This window comes from Prionailurus viverrinus, chromosome E1, assembly GCF_022837055.1.
Source record: "Prionailurus viverrinus isolate Anna chromosome E1, UM_Priviv_1.0, whole genome shotgun sequence".
Lineage (NCBI taxonomy): Eukaryota > Metazoa > Chordata > Mammalia > Carnivora > Felidae > Prionailurus > Prionailurus viverrinus.
The window spans coordinates 47,165,916-47,185,651 of NC_062574.1; the positions used below are offsets into that span (position 1 = coordinate 47,165,916).

Genomic DNA, 19,736 nt, shown 5'->3' on the forward strand with positions numbered 1-19,736 from the left:
ATAAATGTGTGTAAGCTGGTTGATAGACACAGAGCTCCTGTTTTACCTTGGAGTCAGATGGGGTGAGGGGGGCTTTGGAGAGCTGAGCAAAGGTACACCATGATCTGATGTAGGTTTTCAAGGCTCTCTGGCTGCCCTACTGAGGACGGAGCAAGGGCAGAAGCAGAGACCAGTCTAGAGGCTATGGTACTAAACCAGGCAAAGATGTTGGGGACTTGGACAAGTGTAGGAGCTGAGCAGAGGAGGTCGTGAGAATTGATTAGATTCTGGTGCAGCATACAGATACAGTTGGTGAGATTTGCTAATAGATTGGATGTGCGTGCGTTGGATGTGCGTGCGTGCGTGTGTGTGTGTGTGTGTAAGAAGAGAAGGTAGGATGATCAGGTTGGTGAGTTGGAGGCATCTGGGTGTTTACTTTTAGACATGCTATGTTTAAGATGCCTATGAAATCCAAGTGGAGACACTGACTAAGGCTGTAAGATATACAAGTCTGGAATCCAGAGAAGGAAGTCCAGGTTAGAGAAATTGGGGATTTGTCAGCATATATATCCTTGGCTTTTTTCAGCATGACTTAGTAAGGGAGAATGTTACTATGTATGTTTTACATATATACTTGTGTGTATATTACTGTTGATTGTCATTATTCATAACGGTTAGGGTCTGTAAAGTTGCCTGGAACATTGTATTACTGATTACTGTAATACAGGGTTCTTCTGGCCTCTGATCATGTTTTGTCAGCTGATCAGTATGTAACCTTGTGTTATATATGTTTTTGTTTAAAAAGATACCTTATTAAATATATATTATTGATTCCTGGGGTGCCTAGGTGGCTCAGTCGGTTTAGCGTTCAACTTCGGCTCAGGTCACGATCTCACAGTTTGTGGGTTCGAGCCCTGCGTGAGGCTCTGTGCTGACAGCTCAGAGCCTGGAGCCTGCTGTGTCTCCCTCTCTCTCTCTGACCCTCACCCGCTTGCACTCTGTCTCTCAAAAATAAGTAGATATTAAAAGAAATTTTTTTTTCAACGTTTATTTTATTTTTGGGACAGAGAGAGACAGAGCATGAACGGGGGAGGGGCAGAGAGAGAGGGAGACACAGAATCAGAAACAGGCTCCAGGCTCTGAGCCATCAGCCCAGAGCCTGACGCAGGGCTCGAACTCACGGACCATGAGATCGTGACCTGGCTGAAGTCGGACGCTTAACCGACTGCGCCACCCAGGCACCCCAAAAGAAATTTTTAATATATATCACTGACTCCTTAACATTGAACTCATGGCTAAAAGCCTTGTAATGCATGCCTGAATGAAGCTTATCTGACATGTATTTTCTCCCTGTCGGCCTTCATTAACACTTAAAAACACTGTATAGGGGCGCCTGGGTGGCTCAGTTGGTTGAGCGTCGGACTTTGACTCAGGTCACGATCTCGCAGTCCGTGAGTTCGAGCCCCGTGTCGGGCTCTGTGCTGACAGCTCGGAGCCTGGAACCTGCTTCCGATTCTGTGTCTCCCTCTCTCTGCCCCTCCCCCGTTCATGCTCTGTCTCTCTCTGTCTCAAAAATAAATAAACGTTAAAAAAATTAAAAAATAAAAAAAATTAAAACACTGTATAGCACTTCACTATGCTCAGAGGCTCAGGAAAAAGCACAGACATACAGGGGAGCCTGGGTGGCTCAGTCGTTAAGCATCTGACTCTTGGTTTCTGCTCAGGTCATGATCTTACTATGGTTCATGAATTTGAGCCCCACATTGGGCTCTGCACTCCCAGCACAGAGCCTGCTTAGGATTCTCTCTCTCTCTCTCTCTCTCTCTCTCTCTCTCTCTCTCTGCCCTTCCCGCACTCACACTCTCTCTCTTTCAAAATAAATAAACTTAAAAAAAAAAAAAGACTGAAAAAAATATACAAAAAAAGTGGTACTAAATAGATCCTGGAAAAGATACTTGTTTAGTGTTAGTTGATACAAGAAGGTAGAGCACCACCTATTTAACCTCAGCTGCAAATGTGCATATCAAGTGACTCAAATTTTTTGCCATTCTACACATGTCCACAAGTAATGATGAAAGTACATCATATAATGATTTGGGGGTTACAAGTAGGCAAATTCAGAAACATGAAATCTATGAATAAACAGGATTGACTATATTGAGTGTATGCATCTGTGCATCTGTTTATTTGAACTGAAACTTATGAATCAATTTGTATTTGAAAGATTGAACTGAAACTTATAAATCAATCTTATTTATACTCTGCCATTTTCTGTTTTATTCATTAAGTAAATTCTGCGTCTAACGTGGGTCTTGAACTCGTGACTCCAAGATCAAGAATCACATGCTGTACTGACTGAGCCAGCTAGGCGCCCTTATTTCATTTTTTTTTTTCTTCAAAGTTGATTTATTTTGAGAGATAGCAGGGACAGGGGAGGGGGCAGAGAGAGAGGGAAAGAAAGAGAATCCCCAGCAGGCTTTGCGCTGTCAGAGCGGATCCTGTCACGGAGCTTGATTCCCATGAACCACGAGATCATAACCTGAGCCAAAATCAAGAGTTGGATGCTTAACCTACTGAGCCACCCAGGTGCCCCCCCCCCCCCCCCCATCATTTATTTTTAAAATGTTGGTTGCAGTGGTGCCTGGATGGCTCAATTAAGCCTCTGACTTTGGTTCTGGCCATGATCTCACATTTCGTGAGTTCGATCCCCGCTTCTCACTCTCTATTTCTGTCCCTTGCTCACTTGTGCCCTCTCGAAAAATAAAAATTAAATAAATATAAGATATAAAATAAATACTGTTTAAAAGTTTTAAAAAAGGGGGCGCCTGGGTGGCTCAGTTGGTTGAGCATCTGACTTCGGCTCAGGTCATGTTCTCACGGTTTGTGGATTCGAGCCCCGCGTTGGGCTCTGTGCTGACAGCTCAGAGCCTGGAGCCTGCTTCAGATTCTGTGTCTCCCTCTCTATCTGTTCCTCCCCTGCTCATGCTCTGTCTTTCTGTCTCTCTCAAAAATGAATAAAGATTAAAAAAAAAATTTTTTTAAGATATAAAATAATAAAATGTATAATATATAAAAAGTATGTTGGTTGCAATCTGTGGGTTACAACATGCAGTTTGAAAAGTATGGTTTAGGTTAAAACCATGAGACTAGATGAGCTAGATTACCTCTGGAGGAAAGGAACTATCATACTTCCCCAATGTAGGAAGTTAAAATGTGGATCGAGGAGACTGACTTCCAGGCCTTACTTGAATGCTTATGTTCTTGGTGTCCTCCCAGGTGACCATCTTGGTGCTACAGGGCCGGCTGGATGAGGCCCGGCAGATGCTCTCCAAAGAAGCCGACGTCAGCCCCACCTCTGCGGGCATGTGCCGAATTCTGGGGGACCTGATGAGGACAATGCCCGTTCTCAGTGTATGTGGGAGCAGACCTGCTCTGTTGGGCCATGAGATATGGGTTTGTTCACTAAGCACAAGGGGTCACTCACTGTGAGTGGCAATGGCATCTCACTGTGTCTTTCCCCTTAGCCTGGAAACACCCAGACGCTGACAGAGCTGGAGCTGAAGTGGCAGCACTGGCATGAGGAATGTGAGCGTCATCTCCAGGATGGCACGTTCGCCTCCAGTCCTCACCTGGAGTCTCTCTGCAAGGTCTGTGGGAAGGAAGTTCAGGTTGGGGTCCAAGTTGGAGCTGTGGTTCCAGTGCAGCAATAGCAGGAACATGATGGACAGGGCTGTCCATCATCTCTGTCATGAAGGAGAGAGCTTTCAGACCAAATGCTCTACTTGAGATTAGGAGAGTTAATAGAGAAGTTGCCCCTGGAACTAAAGGAAAATGTCTCTCTCCTTAGATCATGCTGGGAGATGAAGCTGCCTTGTTGGAGCAAAAGGAACTTCTGAATAACTGGTATCATTTCCTAGTGACCCGGCTCCTGTACTCTCATCCCACAGTAAAACCCATTGACCTGCACTTCTATGCCCAGGTGAGCCTGAGCTTTAAGGAGTGGGAGGAGGGAGTAGGAATCATGGGGGTAGTTCATTTTCAGTGTGTGGCCTCTTTGAGTTGAACCTCCCTGGAGAACAGGAAGGGTCTTTCCTTTTGCACCCCCTTTTTATTTATTTATTTATTTATTTATTTATTTATTTATTTATTATTTATTATTTATTATTATTATTTATTTATTTATTTATTTATTTATTTATTTATTTATTGGGACAGAGAGAGACAGAGCATGAACGGGGGAGGGGTAGAGAGAGAGGGAGACACAGAATAGGAAACAGGCTCCAGGCTCTGAGCCATCAGCCCAGAGCCTGACGCGGGGCTCGAACTCACGGACCGCGAGATCGTGACCTGGCTGAAGTCGGACGCTTAACTGACTGCGCCACCCAGGCGCCCCTGCACCCCCTTTTTTTTTAAGTTTATCTTTTTTTTTTTTAGTAATCTCTACCTCCAACTTGGGGTTCAGACTCATGACCTCAGATATCAAGAGTTGCGTGCTCTTCTGACTGAGGCAGCCAGGCTCAATCAATTAATTGAGCAAGACACAGCATGTATGCATGAGCAGGGTAGGGGCAGAGGGAGAGAGAGAATCTTAAGCAGGCTCCACGCTCAGTGCAGGGGCCAATGCAGGGCTCAATTCCAAGACCCTGACATCGTGACCTGAACCAAAATCAAGAGTTGAATGTTCAACCAACTGAGCCATCCAGGTGCCCCTCTTTATTTTTTAAGTCATCTGTCCCCAACATGGGGCTCAAAGCATGACCCCAGAGGTGAAGAGTTGCATGCTCTTCCAACTGAGCTAGCTCAGCATCCCCTACTTTGGCCCTTTTTGAGGGACCCATCATCCTTCTCCAGGGTTCCCTACACAGAAGCCCTACCTGCCCCCTTGAGTCTCTGCTTACATCTGGGAATTGAGTTGGTCACCACCTTTCCACAGTCCAGCCTTGACCTGTTTCTGGGAGGAGAGAGCAGCCCAGAACCCCTGGACAACATCTTGATGGCGGCCTTTGAGTTTGACATCCACCAAGTGATCAAGGAGTGCAGGTAGGACCTGCTACACCCCCACCATTCTGTCTTGAGGTGTGCAGTTCAGCGGCATTAAGTGTATTCCCAGTGTTGTGCAACCATCACTACCATTCTTTTTTTAAGTTTCGTTTTACTTTGACAGACCATGCGCAAGTGCACATGTGCACAGGAAAGCAGGGGAGAGGGAGGGAGAGAGAATCCTAAGCAGGCTCCACACTATCAGTGCAGATCCCGATGCAGGGCTAAAACTCAAGAACTGTGAATCAGACACTTAACCGATGAGCCACCCAGGCGCCCCTCCACCATCCTTTTTTAGAATGTCTTGTTCCTTCTCACTGGTGTCTTAACTTTCTTCCCACAGACATGCTCTTCTCCTAGGCCACATGTAGGTAGATCCTGGCTTCTCTCTGGACAAGCTTGGGGACCTTCCTAAGGCTTGGGGGTTACTGTATTTACAGCAGTTTTCATTTCAGGGATGTTTACTTGAACAACATTGCAGTAAATTACTTTGGTATTTAAAATCCATAAATTGGGGCGCCTGGGTGGCGCAGTCGGTTAAGCGTCCGACTTCAGCCAGGTCACGATCTCGCGGTCCGGGAGTTCGAGCCCCGCGTCAGGCTCTGGGCTGATGGCTCAGAGCCTGGAGCCTGCTTCCGATTCTGTGTCTCCCTCTCTCTCTGCCCCTCCCCCGTTCATGCTCTGTCTCTCTCTGTCCCAAAAATAAATAAACGTTGAAAAAAAAAAAATTTAAAATCCATAAAAAGCCAGCAGACCTATTTCTTGGAACCTGATGGATATGCATACCACCTTAAGGGACAGTACTTCTCATTAGTTTCCCTCTCTAGTGAGCCAAGGGCTACCACACCAGCAAACTGCTGGTTGAGTCTGTTTAGAGCAGGGATTCTACACCACCCCTCTCCTCAAAAGGGTATCTTGTCATCGCATTGAACCTTCAGCAAGGCTGGAAAAGGAGTATCAGACATAATGAATCACAAGTAAAGCTTACTAGGAGTTTCCATACATAGGAAGTCAGACACAATTTATCTTCCCTTCTTGTGCATCCTGGACAAGTGGGTATTGAATTGAAGACTCCCGGAAGGGAGAGAGTTGGGAACTATAGCAGATGACCATGCTCAACTATCAAATTCACTGATCTCGACTGGATAATTTTTAATAGATTTGGGCAGTGGGAAGGGATCCTTTCCTGCTATGCTCCTGTTGGAGCGAAAAGAGAACCAGGGCTTGAAGAAAATGGTGCTAGATTTGGAGAAAGAAAACCGAGTTTTATGTCTATATATCCTTTTCACAGACCTGTAGTTGGAGCTGGAAGGTGACTCAGAATCCAGCTGATGAGGGGCATCTGCACGGAACCGTTAGTGAGAATCACTTACAAAGGCACACACGTGTCATTATTTGGCTTTGTCATTGCCTCAGCCTATAATTCGGAGTAATAGGCATTCCCAAATATACTGTCTGTTATAGTACTGGGTTATTTCCATGAAGGCTTCCTTCATAAGCCACATCTGAATTTTTAGGAACAAATCAGATTTGAACAGAACCAGGAGGAAGGATAATGAAAAGGGAAAACACCCTGTTCTTTGCAGTGACAGTAGAAGAAAAAGGGGAATGCCAGAGAAGAGGAGTGGCTTTCATGAATGCCCCAGAAAATGGCATCACCCTCCTCCTACTCACACATAGGGATCAGGCTCTCAGCCCCTCAGTCTGAGCACCTCTGTCTCCTGGCAAGCAGGAAAGAGTCTAAAGTATTTCTGTTTGCTATAAACTTTGGAGTGTGGGTTTTTCTAAAACATTTTTTTAACATTTTTTTTTCTTTTCTTTTTGAGACTGAGTGTGAACGGGGGAGGGGCAGAGAGAGTGAGATACAGAATCCGAAGCAGGCTTCAGGTTCTGAGCTGTCATCAGAGAGCCTGACTTTGGGGCTTGAACCCACAAACTGCGAGATCAAGACCTGAGCCAAAGTCGGACACTCAACCAACTGAACCACCCAGGCACCCCTGGAGCTTGGGTTTTTCTGATCCGGGAGCTACTTCCTACTCTGTTCTGAAAGAGGCACCATAATGCAAGTCTTGAAACCTCATCCCAGAAACTGGAGGAAAGGCTGAAGTACCTTTAGAGAGAGTAATAGAGCTTTAGGAATGTGCCCTCCTGGATGGGGAAGGATTGGATTTGGCATTTTACGAACACTTGGTTTCTCTTGGTTTGTACCAGTCAGACCCAAGCTTGGTTCCTGGGAAAGTGGGGAACGTCTGGTGTTGGGCCAGTGGGCTGGTGATGTAGGCAAGTCTCGCAGCTTTCTTTGGGTATGACGTCAACTGGGTTCATGACTACCCTGTAAAGGGGAATGAAGGGAATCCTTTCTAAAGGTGCTAAAAAGGAGATTTGTAAATGAGTATTCGATGATCCCCATGTTAGCCAGACCCTGAGAGGCACAAAGGGCAGTGAAGGGTGCTGAAGTGGAGCATAAAGGCCCTCAGAGGCCATAGTTCATCAGCCCTTGCTGGAGAGCTGCATGTTTGCCTATTATCCCCACAGCCGAAAGGAGAAGTTGGGAATCCTCCAAGTGCTCATTTCCTCCTCTCTGGCTTACAGCTGCCTCTAAAAGCCAGTTCCTTGCTACCTGGCAAAAGGAAACAGGGAGCTGGCATGTACTTCACTGGGAGCTAGGCAGGATGGCAGCTTTCTGGTGCCCTTAAAGTCCTGTCACAATATTGAACTAGAAGGAAACAGGTCTTCCTTCAAAAATTAAGAAGAGGTCCGGTTTAATGTTTACCTAATCTAGAATCTTCTTGCCAGAACTTTGTCCCGGCCCATAACTTTGGCTGCGGATTGTGGCGGTGTGCAGACCCTCACACACCATTTACAGAAGAAGGTCCACAGCCGCCAGAGCTCAGTTAGGTAGTGGTTGCTGCAGAGGTGCCAAAACAAGACACAGGAGTTGGGCTAAGGGGGCAGCAGTGGCCCAGTGCAGGGCAAACAGTCCCGTGGAGAGTTACACTTGTTTGCTCTGGGTAGGGCCTTCGCCACGGCTGGTCTTCCCAGCTCCACAATTTTCTCTTTTCTAGCAGAGGCCACTCCAGAGCTGTTGAGTCTTCCTCAAACATTTTTGAACAATGAGCTGTTTGCTTCGTTTGTATAGAGGTTGCCTTGGGAATTCTCCATCATTTGCGTGTGAAGCTCCAAAATCTGTTGTTGAGACTTGTCTGGCTTTGCAGGGAGGGTGTGGCGGCCTTGTTCAACACTCCTTCCTGTCTTGGTCACTCGAGCAGTGTCATTAGCACCCTGCCTTCAGTGGTCGCTGCCCTGTGGCCTTGGAGGCTGCTGTATCCCTTTGGGAGATGCTTGAGGGCTGCCAGACTAGGGCATGCTGTGGCTCCTCAGCCACCTCACTGGCTGTCTCACTAACTGTCACATCAGTCTGGGCAACAGCAGCTGTTCAGGAGGGCCGAGGTACCATCTCCCCTCACCCATCCTTTATGCCCCACACTGTGCCAAGCTTTGCGATTATAGCAGTTTTTCTTGTATTCCTGAATGTGTTATCTAGGCCAGATGTTGTGGAACCCCTTAAGAGAGGACCCTATATCAGATTGTAAGGTGAGGAAAAGCTTCTCAAAGGAGGCTACACTCAAAGTGGAGTCCTGAAAAGTTCAGCCCAAAACATCATTTTGGGCAGAAACAAAAACATAAGGAAAGACAGGAAAGAAAGAAGGCCTGTTACCTGCTGAAGGAACTGTAAACATCTCTTAGGACCAAAACACTAAGTGAGGGGTTGAAATGACAGAGGTCAGAAAGGAGTCAGGTTATCAAGGACCAGATACACTGTACACAGTAGTTTTGATTGTATCCAAATGGGGAGCCACTGAGGATTTTAGCAGGATAGTGCTGTGAAATTTGTATTTGAGAAAGAACAATCTGAAGAGTGTGGAGGACAGCAAGGCTGGCAGCTGGTAACTTAACAAAATTACTAAAATGGTTAGTAATTACAGTAATGGTGATAATAGTTAAGATTTACTAGACTAAGTTTTAATGGATTATTTCAATTTATCTTGGAACAGACCTTTGAGATGGGTGCCTTTTTTTTTTTTTAAGTTTATTTACTTATTTTGGGGTGCCTGGGTGGCTCAGTCGGTTAAGCGTCTGACTCTGGATTTTAGTTCAGGTCATGGTCTCATGATTTGTGAGTTGGAGCCCTCCAATGGGCTCTGTGCTGGCAGTGCGGAGCCTGCTTGGAATTCTGTCTCTCCTCTCTCTGTGCCACAGCACAGAGCCCCACGTGGGGCATCGATCTCATGGTCATGACCCAAGCCAAAATCAGAAGTTGGACACTTAACTGACAGCCATCCAGGTGCCCTGAGATAAAAAGTGCTGTTTTTTTCTTTTCTTCTTTATTACTATTTTTTAATGTTTATTCATTTTTGAGAGAGACAGAGCATGAGCAGGGCAGGGACAGAGAGAGGGAGACACAGAATCTGAAGCAGGCTCCAGGCTCTGAGCTGTCAGCACAGAGCCCAACGCGGGGCTCGAACTCACAGACCGTGAGATCACGACCTGAGCAGAAGTCGGACGCTCAACCGACTGAGCTACCCAGGCGCCCCAAAAGTGCTGTTTTTTTCAAGCCTATCTCACATATGAGGGAAGTGAGCCCTGGTAAAGTCACACTGCCAGCTAACAAGGGCCCTGTGGCTGTTTGGCCCCAAAGCCACTTGCTAAAGCCCATACAGTTTGCTGAGCTCTTAAGCACTAATGAAGCCATCAAGAAGTTCTATTAACTTCAAAATTATCTCACAACTGGTTACTTCTCGTTCCCTCCTCAGCTGCCACCTTAGCCCAGCCACCATTATCAACAACCTGAACTATTGCAGGTTGACGGGCTTCACCACTGTCCCCATCTCTACATTGTCCATTTGGACACAACCGTTCGAGTACTCTTTTCAGTCTTTAAGTTTTTATTTAAATTCCCATTAGTTAACACACAGTATAGTACTAGTTTCAGGTGAACAGTATGGTGATTCATCACTTCCATACAACACCCAGCGCCCATCACAAGTGCACTCCTTAATCCCCATCACCTATTTAACCCATCTCTCCACCTCCTTCCCCTCTGGTAACTATCAGTTTGTTCTCTAGAGTTAAGAGTCTGTTTCTTGGATTGCCTCTTTTCTCTTTTTTATTCCCTCTTTGCTTATTTTAAGATTTTATTTTATTTTAAACATTTATTTTTCTTAAGTTTATTTATTTTGAGAGAGAGCATGGGGGAAGGGCAGAGAGGGAGAAAGGGAGAGAGAGAATCCCAAGCAGGCTCCACATGTTCAGTGCAGAGCCCAGTGCAGGGCTTGAACTCATGAACCATGGGATCATGACCTGAGCCGAAATCAATTTGGACGCTTAACCGATTGAGCCACCCAGGAGCCCCTTTAAGACTTTTTAAAGTAACCTCTACACCCAAGGTGAGTGTCAAACTCACAACCCTGAGATCAAGAGTCCCATGCTTTGCTGACTGAGCCAGCCAGGCTTTTTAGTTTTTGTTTTTTAAGAGAGAGTGGGAAGGGCAGAGGGAGAGGGAAAGAGAGAAAGAATTCCAAGCAGGCTCTGCACTGTCAGTATGGAGCCCGATGTGGGGCTAGAACTCACAAACTGCAAGATCATGACCTGAGCCAAAATCAAGAGTTGGACACTTAACTGACTGAGCCACCCAGGTGCCCCAGGAAGCATTTCTTTAAAAAGTTTTATTTATTTCAAGAGAGGGAGAGAGAGGGAAAGAGAATTCAAGCAGGCTCCACCCCTTAAGTGGGGCTCAAACTCATGAACTGTGAGATTGTGACCTGAGCTGAAGTCGGACACTAAAAAGACCAAGCCACCCAGGTGTCCCTACCATAGCTTCTTTATCCATTCATAAGTCCATGGACTCTTGGGCTGTTGCCATAATTAGGCTATTGTAGATAGTGCTACAATAAACATAGGGGTGCATGTATCCTCTTGAATTAGTATTTTTGTATCTCTTGGGTTAATACTTAGAAGTACAATTGCTGGATAATAGGATAGTTCTATATTTATTATTTATTCATGTATTTATTTTTGAGAAAGCGCGCACACACACACCTGTGAGTGAGGTGGGGAGGGGCAAAGGGAGAGAAACCCAAGAATCCCAAGCAACTTCCATGCTGAGCATGGAGCCTAATGCCCCATGGAGCCCATGACCCTGGCATCGTGACCTGAGTGGAAATCAAAAGAGATCTAGGGACCCAAGGTGGTTCTATCTTTAACTTTTTTTTTTTTTTAAACTAAGCTCTACACCTAATGTGGGGCTTGAACTTATGACCCCTAGATCAAGAGTTGCATGCCTACTGACTGAGGTAGCCAAACATCCCCTCTATTTTTAACTTTTCGAGGAACCTCCATACTGTTTTCCAGAGTAGCTGTACCAGTTTGCCTCCCCACCAACAATGCGTGAGGGTTCCCTTTTCTGGGCATCCTTGCCAACACCTGTTGTTTCCTGTGTTGTTGGTTTTAGCCATTCTGACAGGGGTGAGGTGATATCTCATTGTAGTTTTGATTTGCTACTTGTTTTCAGTGTTGAACCATTTTTTCCTGCTTTCTGTCCCAGTGGCTTCCCATCATGAGGCACTAAGTGAGCTGGCCTTTGCCTGACTTGAAGTTTGAGTCACACGGGCTTCAGTCTGAAGTAGGAACAAGACTGACTTCCTGCTCCAGAGCCTTTACACTGACTGTTGCCTCTATTTCAGGGCTGTTCCTTTCTCTTGTCTTCCTGTGGCGGTTCTCCCTCCTCCTCCAGCCCTCTGTTCAAAGAACTAGTCCCTCGTCATTAATGTTCTCTATGGTCCTTACTCTAGGAGGGTGGACTGTGCCTGTAGTTGTGAGTAGGGGAGGCAACTTGTTTTTAGATCTTCTGGGTTAACATTTGCTCACCTTATTTAATATTCTTCCTTAAGACTGGCCACTTCTGATTTCATCTGTTACCCTTGAATTTTTTAGAACTTCAGTCTCTAAAGATAGCTTCAGAGTCTCAGAGAGCTGTACTGACCATCATAATTCCTCCACTTTGGCAAAGAAGCTGAAGTTAAATAACTGGCCAGTCACTGAGTTAGCAGGACTGGATTTGAACCAATTTGCAGTGCTGCTAGAGCACATCCATGGTGGTCTCTAAGCAGTTTAGTAGGGCACTATTTATGTGTTAACCTCAAGCTTGGGTTTACTGATTTTTGTATTTATAGAGCACTACTGAAAAGAATTTTTTAAAGATATTTTATATCAATTTTCCCATTTTTTTCTTTAAACAGTCCAGGTAGGCAAGAGATAAAATTACTTCCATTTTCCAGATGACAGGGACAGAGAGGTAAGGACTGACTGAAATGGTGGTCTCGAGTTCCATTTGTAGTATCTTTTCCACGAAAGCACTGTCTAGTTAACCCAATGACAGTGTTCAGTTGAATTACTGATACATAAGGACGTATGACAAAGTTAGAATAGTTAATAGCAACAACATTATCTGATGAGTTGGGGTTTTGTTTAGGGGACTGCCATAAACAGAGATTTATTGGAATTCTTGTCGAGAAAGGACAAGGTCAGGAAGGAACATAGCAGAATAACAAAATTAGTAAAGCCATAGCTAAGGAAAACATGGCCCAGGAGAGTACTCTTTTGTTTATTTGTTTGCTTATTAGTTTATTTGTTTTGAGAGGCAGGGAGGGGCAGAGAGAGAGGGAGAGAGAATCCCAGATCAAAGCCCATGGGCTTTGAACTCATGCACCATGAGATCATGAACTTGGATCAAGTCCAGTGCTCAACTGACTGAGCCACTCAGGTGCCCCAAGAAAGAACTCTTTAAAAACTTGAGCATGTTAGGACTTCGTGTAGCATGTAATGAATTTTTAGAACTTAGTATTGGAGGATGATAGAAATAGAGGAAAATCTTTGAAATTTGGCACAGATAATTTTTTTTTTTAATGTTTATTTTTGAGACGGAGGGAGGGGCAGAAAGAGATGGGGACAGAGCGGGCTTTGCCCTGACAGCAGAGAGTCTGAAATGGGGCGCACAAACCATGAGCACATGACCTGAGCCAAAGTTGGTTGCTGAACCAACTGAGCCACCCAGATGCCCCAGCATAGATCATTTTTTAAATGATCTCTGTACCCAACATGGGGCTCAAACTCATGGCTCTGAAATCAAGAGTCTCATGCTCTACCGACTCAGCCAGCCAGGTACCCCAGCACACATAGTTTTTTGAATGAATAATACAGAGCTATTAATAAAGTTGGAAAATAGCTAATCTTCAAAATGAATGTTAGGAAGGCCAACAAGCATATTTATTCCCTAATGGTGGAATCCTGGAACAGATGGAGTCTCTGAGTATGTCCACATCCTTAAGAATGAGGCAGAAGTTTTAAACATTTGTCCAATAATTCAGTGTAAGCCAATCCCTATTTTTATATCACGAAAGCAGCATTTTTTACCTTAATGCATTATTACACCTCCGAGACTGTGTCTGCCTTGATAGTCTGCTCCTTTCATTTGTGCTTGATTTTGTTACAGAAAGCAATCATTAAAGCTTCTTTTCCCTTTTCCCAAGATTTAAAAAATAGGCATCAAATACAGAAGGCCTATGCCAAGTAACAAATGAATAACCTAACCTGAAATGATGGAGGCACACTGATAAGTGTTCTGGTACACTGTACAAAAGGATGCTAGGGAGCTTACAAACATTGATGATGTAAAACAGTGATTTCCAAGGAACTTACTTAATCAGACCTCAAAGGGCCTTAGAAACCTTCATTTTTCACAAGGGCCCTAGATGATTCTAGGCTTTGATTAAAAGTTTGATTTGAGGGGGGGTGGGGGGGTGAAGTATAGTTTGGGGAAGGACTTAGCCTTCATCCTGGTCAGACTATAAATACAATAAAATTACAAATCTTGTAACTGAACAAAAGTTTCTTCATGCAAAGTATTAAAAGAAACCTGAACACAAGATGGTTTTTAAACTGTCTTATGTTTACAGTTGTATTCATAAAGTATGCTAATCAAAAGCTATACAATGAGGGGCGCCTGGGTGGCGCAGTCGGTTAAGCGTCCGACTTCAGCCAGGTCACGATCTCGCGGTCTGTGAGTTCGAGCCCCGCGTCGGGCTCTGGGCTGATGGCTCAGAGCCTGGAGCCTGCTTCCGATTCTGTGTCTCCCTCTCTCTCTGCCCCTCCCCCGTTCATGCTCTGTCTCTCTCTGTCCCAAAAATAAATAAACATTGAAAAAAAAAAAAAATTTAAAAAAAAAAAAAAAAAAAAAGCTATACAATGAGAAACATTAACAGTGAATCCAAATGAAAATATGTTCCTCTGAATTCCATGTTTCCTGAAGCATCAGAAACCACTAATCTTTTAGTCTTTTTTTTTTTTTAATTTTTTTTTTTGAGAGCGTGTGCACTCTCATGCAAGTGGGGGAGGGGCAGAGAAAGGGGGGAGAGAGAGAATCTCAATCAGGCTCCACACTGGCACCACAGAGCTCAGAGCCTGATGCAGGGCTCAAACTCTCTAATTGTGAGATTATGACCTGAGCAGAAGTCAGATGCTCAACTGACTGAGCCACCCAGGTGCCCCAGTGTTTGTTTATTTTTGAGAAAACATGAGTGGGGGAGGGGCAGAGAGAGGACAGAGACTCTGAAGTGGGCTCTGCACTGACAGTAGCGAGCTGGACATGGGGCTTGAACTCATGAACCATGAGATCATGACCTGAGCCAAAATTGGACGTTCAACCAGCTGAGCCACCCAGGTGCCGTGATCTTTTCTTTTTTATCTTTAAGTTTATTTGTGAGAGAGCGAGCAAGAGTGAGAGAGCGAGCAAGAGTGAGAGAGCACGCAAGCAGGGGAGCAGGAAAGAGGGGGACAAAGAATCTGAAGTGGGCTCTGCACTGACAGTAAGAGAGCCCAGTGTGGGGCTTGAACTCACGAATCATGAGATCATAACCTGAGCCAAAGTCAGACACTTAACCTACAACCATCCCATCTTTTTTTTAATTGAAGTATAGTTGATGTGTTAGTTTCAGGTTTACAACATTGAACAATTCTGTACGTTACAAAATACTTCCCACCAGCAGCGTAATTACTGTCATCACACAAAGATTATTATGTTCCCTGTGATGTAATTTTCATCCCCATGACTGACTTATTTTCTAACTAGAAGTTTGTACCTCTTCACCTAGTTCTCCCATCCTCCCACCCTCCTCCCCACTGGCAACCACCAGTTCTGTTTTTATAAATCTGTTTCTTTTTGTTCTTACACATTATTCTGTATCCACATTGTCTGCATCTGATTGGATCCCTGAATTTTATTTTCACTGTGACATTCTCCATAGATACAGATTATTGGCTGCCAGTTTGAGGGTTGACCTTCCTTCTGGGTATGCACTGTCAGTCCTCACACAACACAGAGAAATTTCTTCCAAACGGATTTCAGCTTGTCACTGTCCCACCTATCCTTTTATTCAAAGAACATGAGGGGTCCTGGTCATGCTCTGCTCATATGGATCCTACTCTCTGACCCCAACTCCCCTCCTTGGGTTTGAACCCACAGCATTGCCTTAAGCAACTGGTGGTTTGTGGCCCATCTGACAGACCTGCTGGATCACTGCAAGCTCCTCCAGTCACACAACCTCTAGTAAGTATGTGGCAGCCAGGCCAGCCCTTGGGACTTGGCGGGGGGAGGGGGGGTCCACTGTATGGAAGCATGGTTGGGCTATGGGAGGGCCCTGAATGGAGCAGGCCATGGGTTTTGGTCTCATGTTACATTTTATTCCAGCTTCGGATCCAACATGAGAGAGTTCCTCCTGCTGGAATATGCCTCCGGCCTGTTTGCTCATCATAGGTAGGAAGACCCCAATGGTGCTTTTCAGCATGCAAGATGGTGTTCTTTCCCATCTGGTTCCCTGAGGTCTACGGGGCGTGCGGGAGGAGCCATCTCAGTGCCAATCCTTGAGCTCCAGGGCAGCACCTGGGCTCTCCAGGCCCTCATGTCTGTCCTCGGACTGTTGCAGCCTCTGGCAGTTGGGAGTGGATTACTTCGACTACTGCCCTGAGCTGGGCCGAGTTTCCTTGGAGCTGCACATTGAGCGGATCCCTTTGAGCACTGAGCAGAAAGCCCTTAAGGTGCTGCGGATTTGTGAGCAGCGGCAGATGACTGAGCAAGGTGAGCCTGCCCTCTTCCCGGCATACTTTCTGCTCATGCCGTGCCAGCCACACTAGAGAGAGGCCGGGCAGCGCGTGCCAAGAGATAAGCCAAAACAGGAAAATTACTGAGGAAGGAAGGACAAGGAGCTGGGGATCCACCGAGACTTAGAAAGCAATGGAGCACATTACCTTTTAAAAAGATTCTTACCCACTTCTGTCTCCTGCCTACTCTAAGTTCAGGGTTGGGGTCAGCTTCTCCCAGGTGGGTTGCTGTTGCTAAGGCTGCTCAGTGGGGAAGAAGTAGGACCAGAGTCAGCTCAGGAGGAGCACAGAAAGGAAAGCAGTGTTATTTGTTCCTCCTCCCCTCACCGTTGAGTGCAAAAACTCAAGTTTTCTTTTCAAGGCATTTGCTTGCATATGACCATCTCTGAAAGCACATGGCATTCAAGACCCAAAGGGTTTTTGACACCTGGACAGATAATGAAGGAGCTGACCTGTGGAGAGCAATAAAAATCTTTTTGCCATCCCTGAAATCAAACCCACTCACAAAGCCAGTCCTGCCAGGGTGGTTCATAGTGTGATCAGAGCCAGGAGACAATTTATAAACCCCAAAGTTCCCAGTGTTACCGACCAACTTGTATTTGGAGCCTGTGGACAGGCTGCAGAAAGCTCAGAGGAGTCGGGAAGCCTGTTTCTGTCCAGCAAGCGTTATGAATGGAGTGACTTGCAGGGTGAAAAGTTAACCTTCTTTCTTTTTTCTTGCCAAGTTCGCAGCATTTGTAAGATCTTAGCCATGAAAGCTGTCCGCAACAATCGCCTGGGCTCTGCCCTGTCTTGGAGCATCCGAGCCAAGGATGCAGCCTTTGCCACGCTGGTGTCAGACAGGTGGGTTCAGTCAGTCCCTTTTGGCTTTCTGGGAGCTGTATGGGAAGTTGGGAGGGTGAGGAAGTGGGGCCTGGGACTGCCGCTCTGACCTCTGGGCCTGGCCTTGCAGGTTCCTCAGGGATTACTGTGAGCGAGGCTGCTTTTCTGATCTGGATCTCATTGACAACCTTGGGCCAGCCATGATGCTCAGTGATCGACTGACATTCTTGGGTGAGTCTTTGGGCTCTGTCCCCTGGACCTGCGGCATGGTGGAGATGGGAGGTACTATCTAGACTTCTCCAGTGTTTCCTTCCTGTTAAGCCCAAATTCCAAACCACGTAGAACCCTGTGTGCCAGACTCTGCAAAGCATACTTTCTGGTTAACATTTCCCAGTAATTTCAAAATTAAAGAGAAAGGTACAAAAGTAGTTGCAGGAATAAGGAACTCCCATGTACACTTTATCCAGATTCACCATTTATATTTTGCCTCATTTATTTTATTAGGTTTTTAGGGAACAGTCTGAAAGTAAGTTGGAGACTTTGTTTCCCTTTCCTCATAAATACTTGAGCATGTATTTTCTAAGAACAAGAACATCCTCTCATATAACCAGTTACCAGAATGCACGGCTCTCCTCAGATCTGTAATCTACATTCTGATTATATCTGCTGTCGCAGCAAGGTCTTTTATCAACTCCACGTTCACAAATTCAGTTGTCCTGTCTCTTTAGTGCCCCTGCCTTTCTTGGTGTTCCTTCACTGTGACATTTTTGAAGAATCTGTTCAGCTCTCTTATACAACGTTCTCTATAATCTACGTGAATGGGGAGGGGCAGAGAGAGGGAGAGAGAATCCCAGGCAAGCTCCACACAGCCAGCACAGAGCCTGACTTAGGGCTTGAACTCACAAACTGTGATGTCATGACCTGAGCTGAAATCAAGAGGTGGACATTTGACCCACTGAGCCACCCACGCACCCAAAACATGTTTGTTTGTTTGTTTTTAATCCTGTTGTTCTCATTGGTCCAGGACGTTTGGAGTCAGTTCTGAAAGAATCTCTCTGCTTTCACGTGGCTGGTCTGGGGTTTCTCTTGGCTTGTTTAGGGCGAGAGGTGACCTAGTGTTCTCTCTTCACAATAGGAAAGTACCGTGAGTTCCACCGATTTTATGGGGAGAAGCGCTTTTTTGATGCGGCTTCTCTTCTCCTGTCATTGATGACTTCTCAGATTGCTCCACGATGTTTCTGGGTAACACTACTAACAGATGCCCTGCCCCTTTTGGAACAGAAACAGGTACAGTTTTAATCCACAGTGATTTTGTGTTTTATAGTCTTTGACAGAATGCTTCATTCTGTAGCTGTTGCAGATGCACATCCACACATCATCTCCCAAGTAGAGCCCTGTGTGTGGGGCATTCTCTCGTAATGCCCTGTCTGGAAATAAGAGTTATCTACAACGAGAAAAGCTACTTAATTTGAAATGAGGCCGCTGTCTACTAACAACACTCAGCCTAGTGCCCTGACGAGAAAGGCTGGGGGTGACAGTACGGGTGCTGTTCTTCCAGGGCTGCGTATATGAAGCCTGCCCCTCCAAAGGGCATGCACGGAAGGCAATCTCTGAACCCAGGCACATGCCCAGATCAGCGCAGGCCTTGGTTGGGAAGCATCTAAGCAAAACAGCTTCTTTTTTCTCTTTTAGGTGATTTTTACAACAGAGCAAACATATGAGCTGATGAGATGTCTGGAGGACTTGGCCTCAGGAAGGCCAGTGCGGGGAGAGCCTGGTGCTCAGCGACTCCAGGTCATTTTAGCTTTTGGGTTGTTGATTCTGTAATGGCGAGAAGAAAAGGCTCCCTCTATCTTGGACTCCCCTACTTCCCTCCTGAAACGCTGGCCCCTTACAAACTTGTGCTTCTTGGTTTAGCTCTTAACCTGTAATTGACACACCAGCTTGTTTTAGGAGAAAGTGGGGTGATCCTAGTGTTCTGGTCTCTACTTGTCTGTTGGTCAGTCGCAGAGGTTCTTTGCATGCAGTTCCCTCAGATAAACCACTTGCTAGAAGCTATTAAGGGTTAAATGCCCTTGGTCTGCCTCCGGGTCACATAGAACCTTGCAGAACTTTAAAGAAGGAACACTTCCTGCCATACCTTATGTTGGCCTTCTTTGCTTTTTAGGAGGACATAGAGAACACCAAGCTGGAAATGCTGAGACTTGCTCTTGCGCGAAATCTTGCCCGGGCCATTATAAAAGAAGGCTCACTGGAAGGCTCCTGAGGCTAGCCAAGAGCTGCTGTAGCCTGGCATCTTTGTATGACAATGTATATAAATTTTTGAAAGAATAAAAACATTTTTTTCCCCCTCAAATAGAAGGCAAATTCTTAAAAGTTCAGCTAGGGGTTTTTCCTACCTCTGCTGTGAACTTAAGGTGTTAGAAAGTACGCGTTCTGTTCTCCTTGGCATGGAACTTTTTTCCTGGTCTCCCAAAAGAAAAAGCCACTCCTGGAAGTTATGGTGAGTGCAGTGCCCTCTTCCTATTTGAAAATCAAACGAGAGCAGTCAGTGGTTTACTTAGGCTTCTGAAATTGAGCCTCATTTTAGAATCAACTGGAACATTGTTAATTGTTCTGTCCTTTAAAAAAGGAAAAGGTCCAGGAACCTGTACTTTCATCAACAAAAACCTCAGGTGATG

At 45.6% G+C, this 19,736-nt stretch overlaps 1 protein-coding gene across 3 annotated transcripts in view; it reads left to right on the forward strand.

Annotated features, from left to right (window-relative positions):
* The window catches only part of NUP85 (nucleoporin 85), a 37,436-nt gene extending 18,025 nt beyond the window's left edge, over positions 1-19,411 (forward strand). For all 3 annotated transcript variants that reach the window (XM_047831597.1, XM_047831598.1, XM_047831599.1), the window contains exons 8-19: positions 3,256-3,390; positions 3,504-3,626; positions 3,827-3,958; positions 4,913-5,019; positions 15,599-15,682; positions 15,824-15,889; positions 16,059-16,210; positions 16,959-17,076; positions 17,186-17,286; positions 18,191-18,342; positions 18,748-18,849; positions 19,223-19,411. In XM_047831597.1, the coding sequence (XP_047687553.1) occupies positions 3,256-3,390; positions 3,504-3,626; positions 3,827-3,958; positions 4,913-5,019; positions 15,599-15,682; positions 15,824-15,889; positions 16,059-16,210; positions 16,959-17,076; positions 17,186-17,286; positions 18,191-18,342; positions 18,748-18,849; positions 19,223-19,321 (1,371 nt within the window). In that variant the 3' untranslated portion in view covers positions 19,322-19,411. The remainder of the gene's footprint in view (positions 1-3,255; positions 3,391-3,503; positions 3,627-3,826; positions 3,959-4,912; positions 5,020-15,598; positions 15,683-15,823; positions 15,890-16,058; positions 16,211-16,958; positions 17,077-17,185; positions 17,287-18,190; positions 18,343-18,747; positions 18,850-19,222) is intronic.
* The last annotated feature ends 325 nt before the right edge of the window (positions 19,412-19,736 follow it).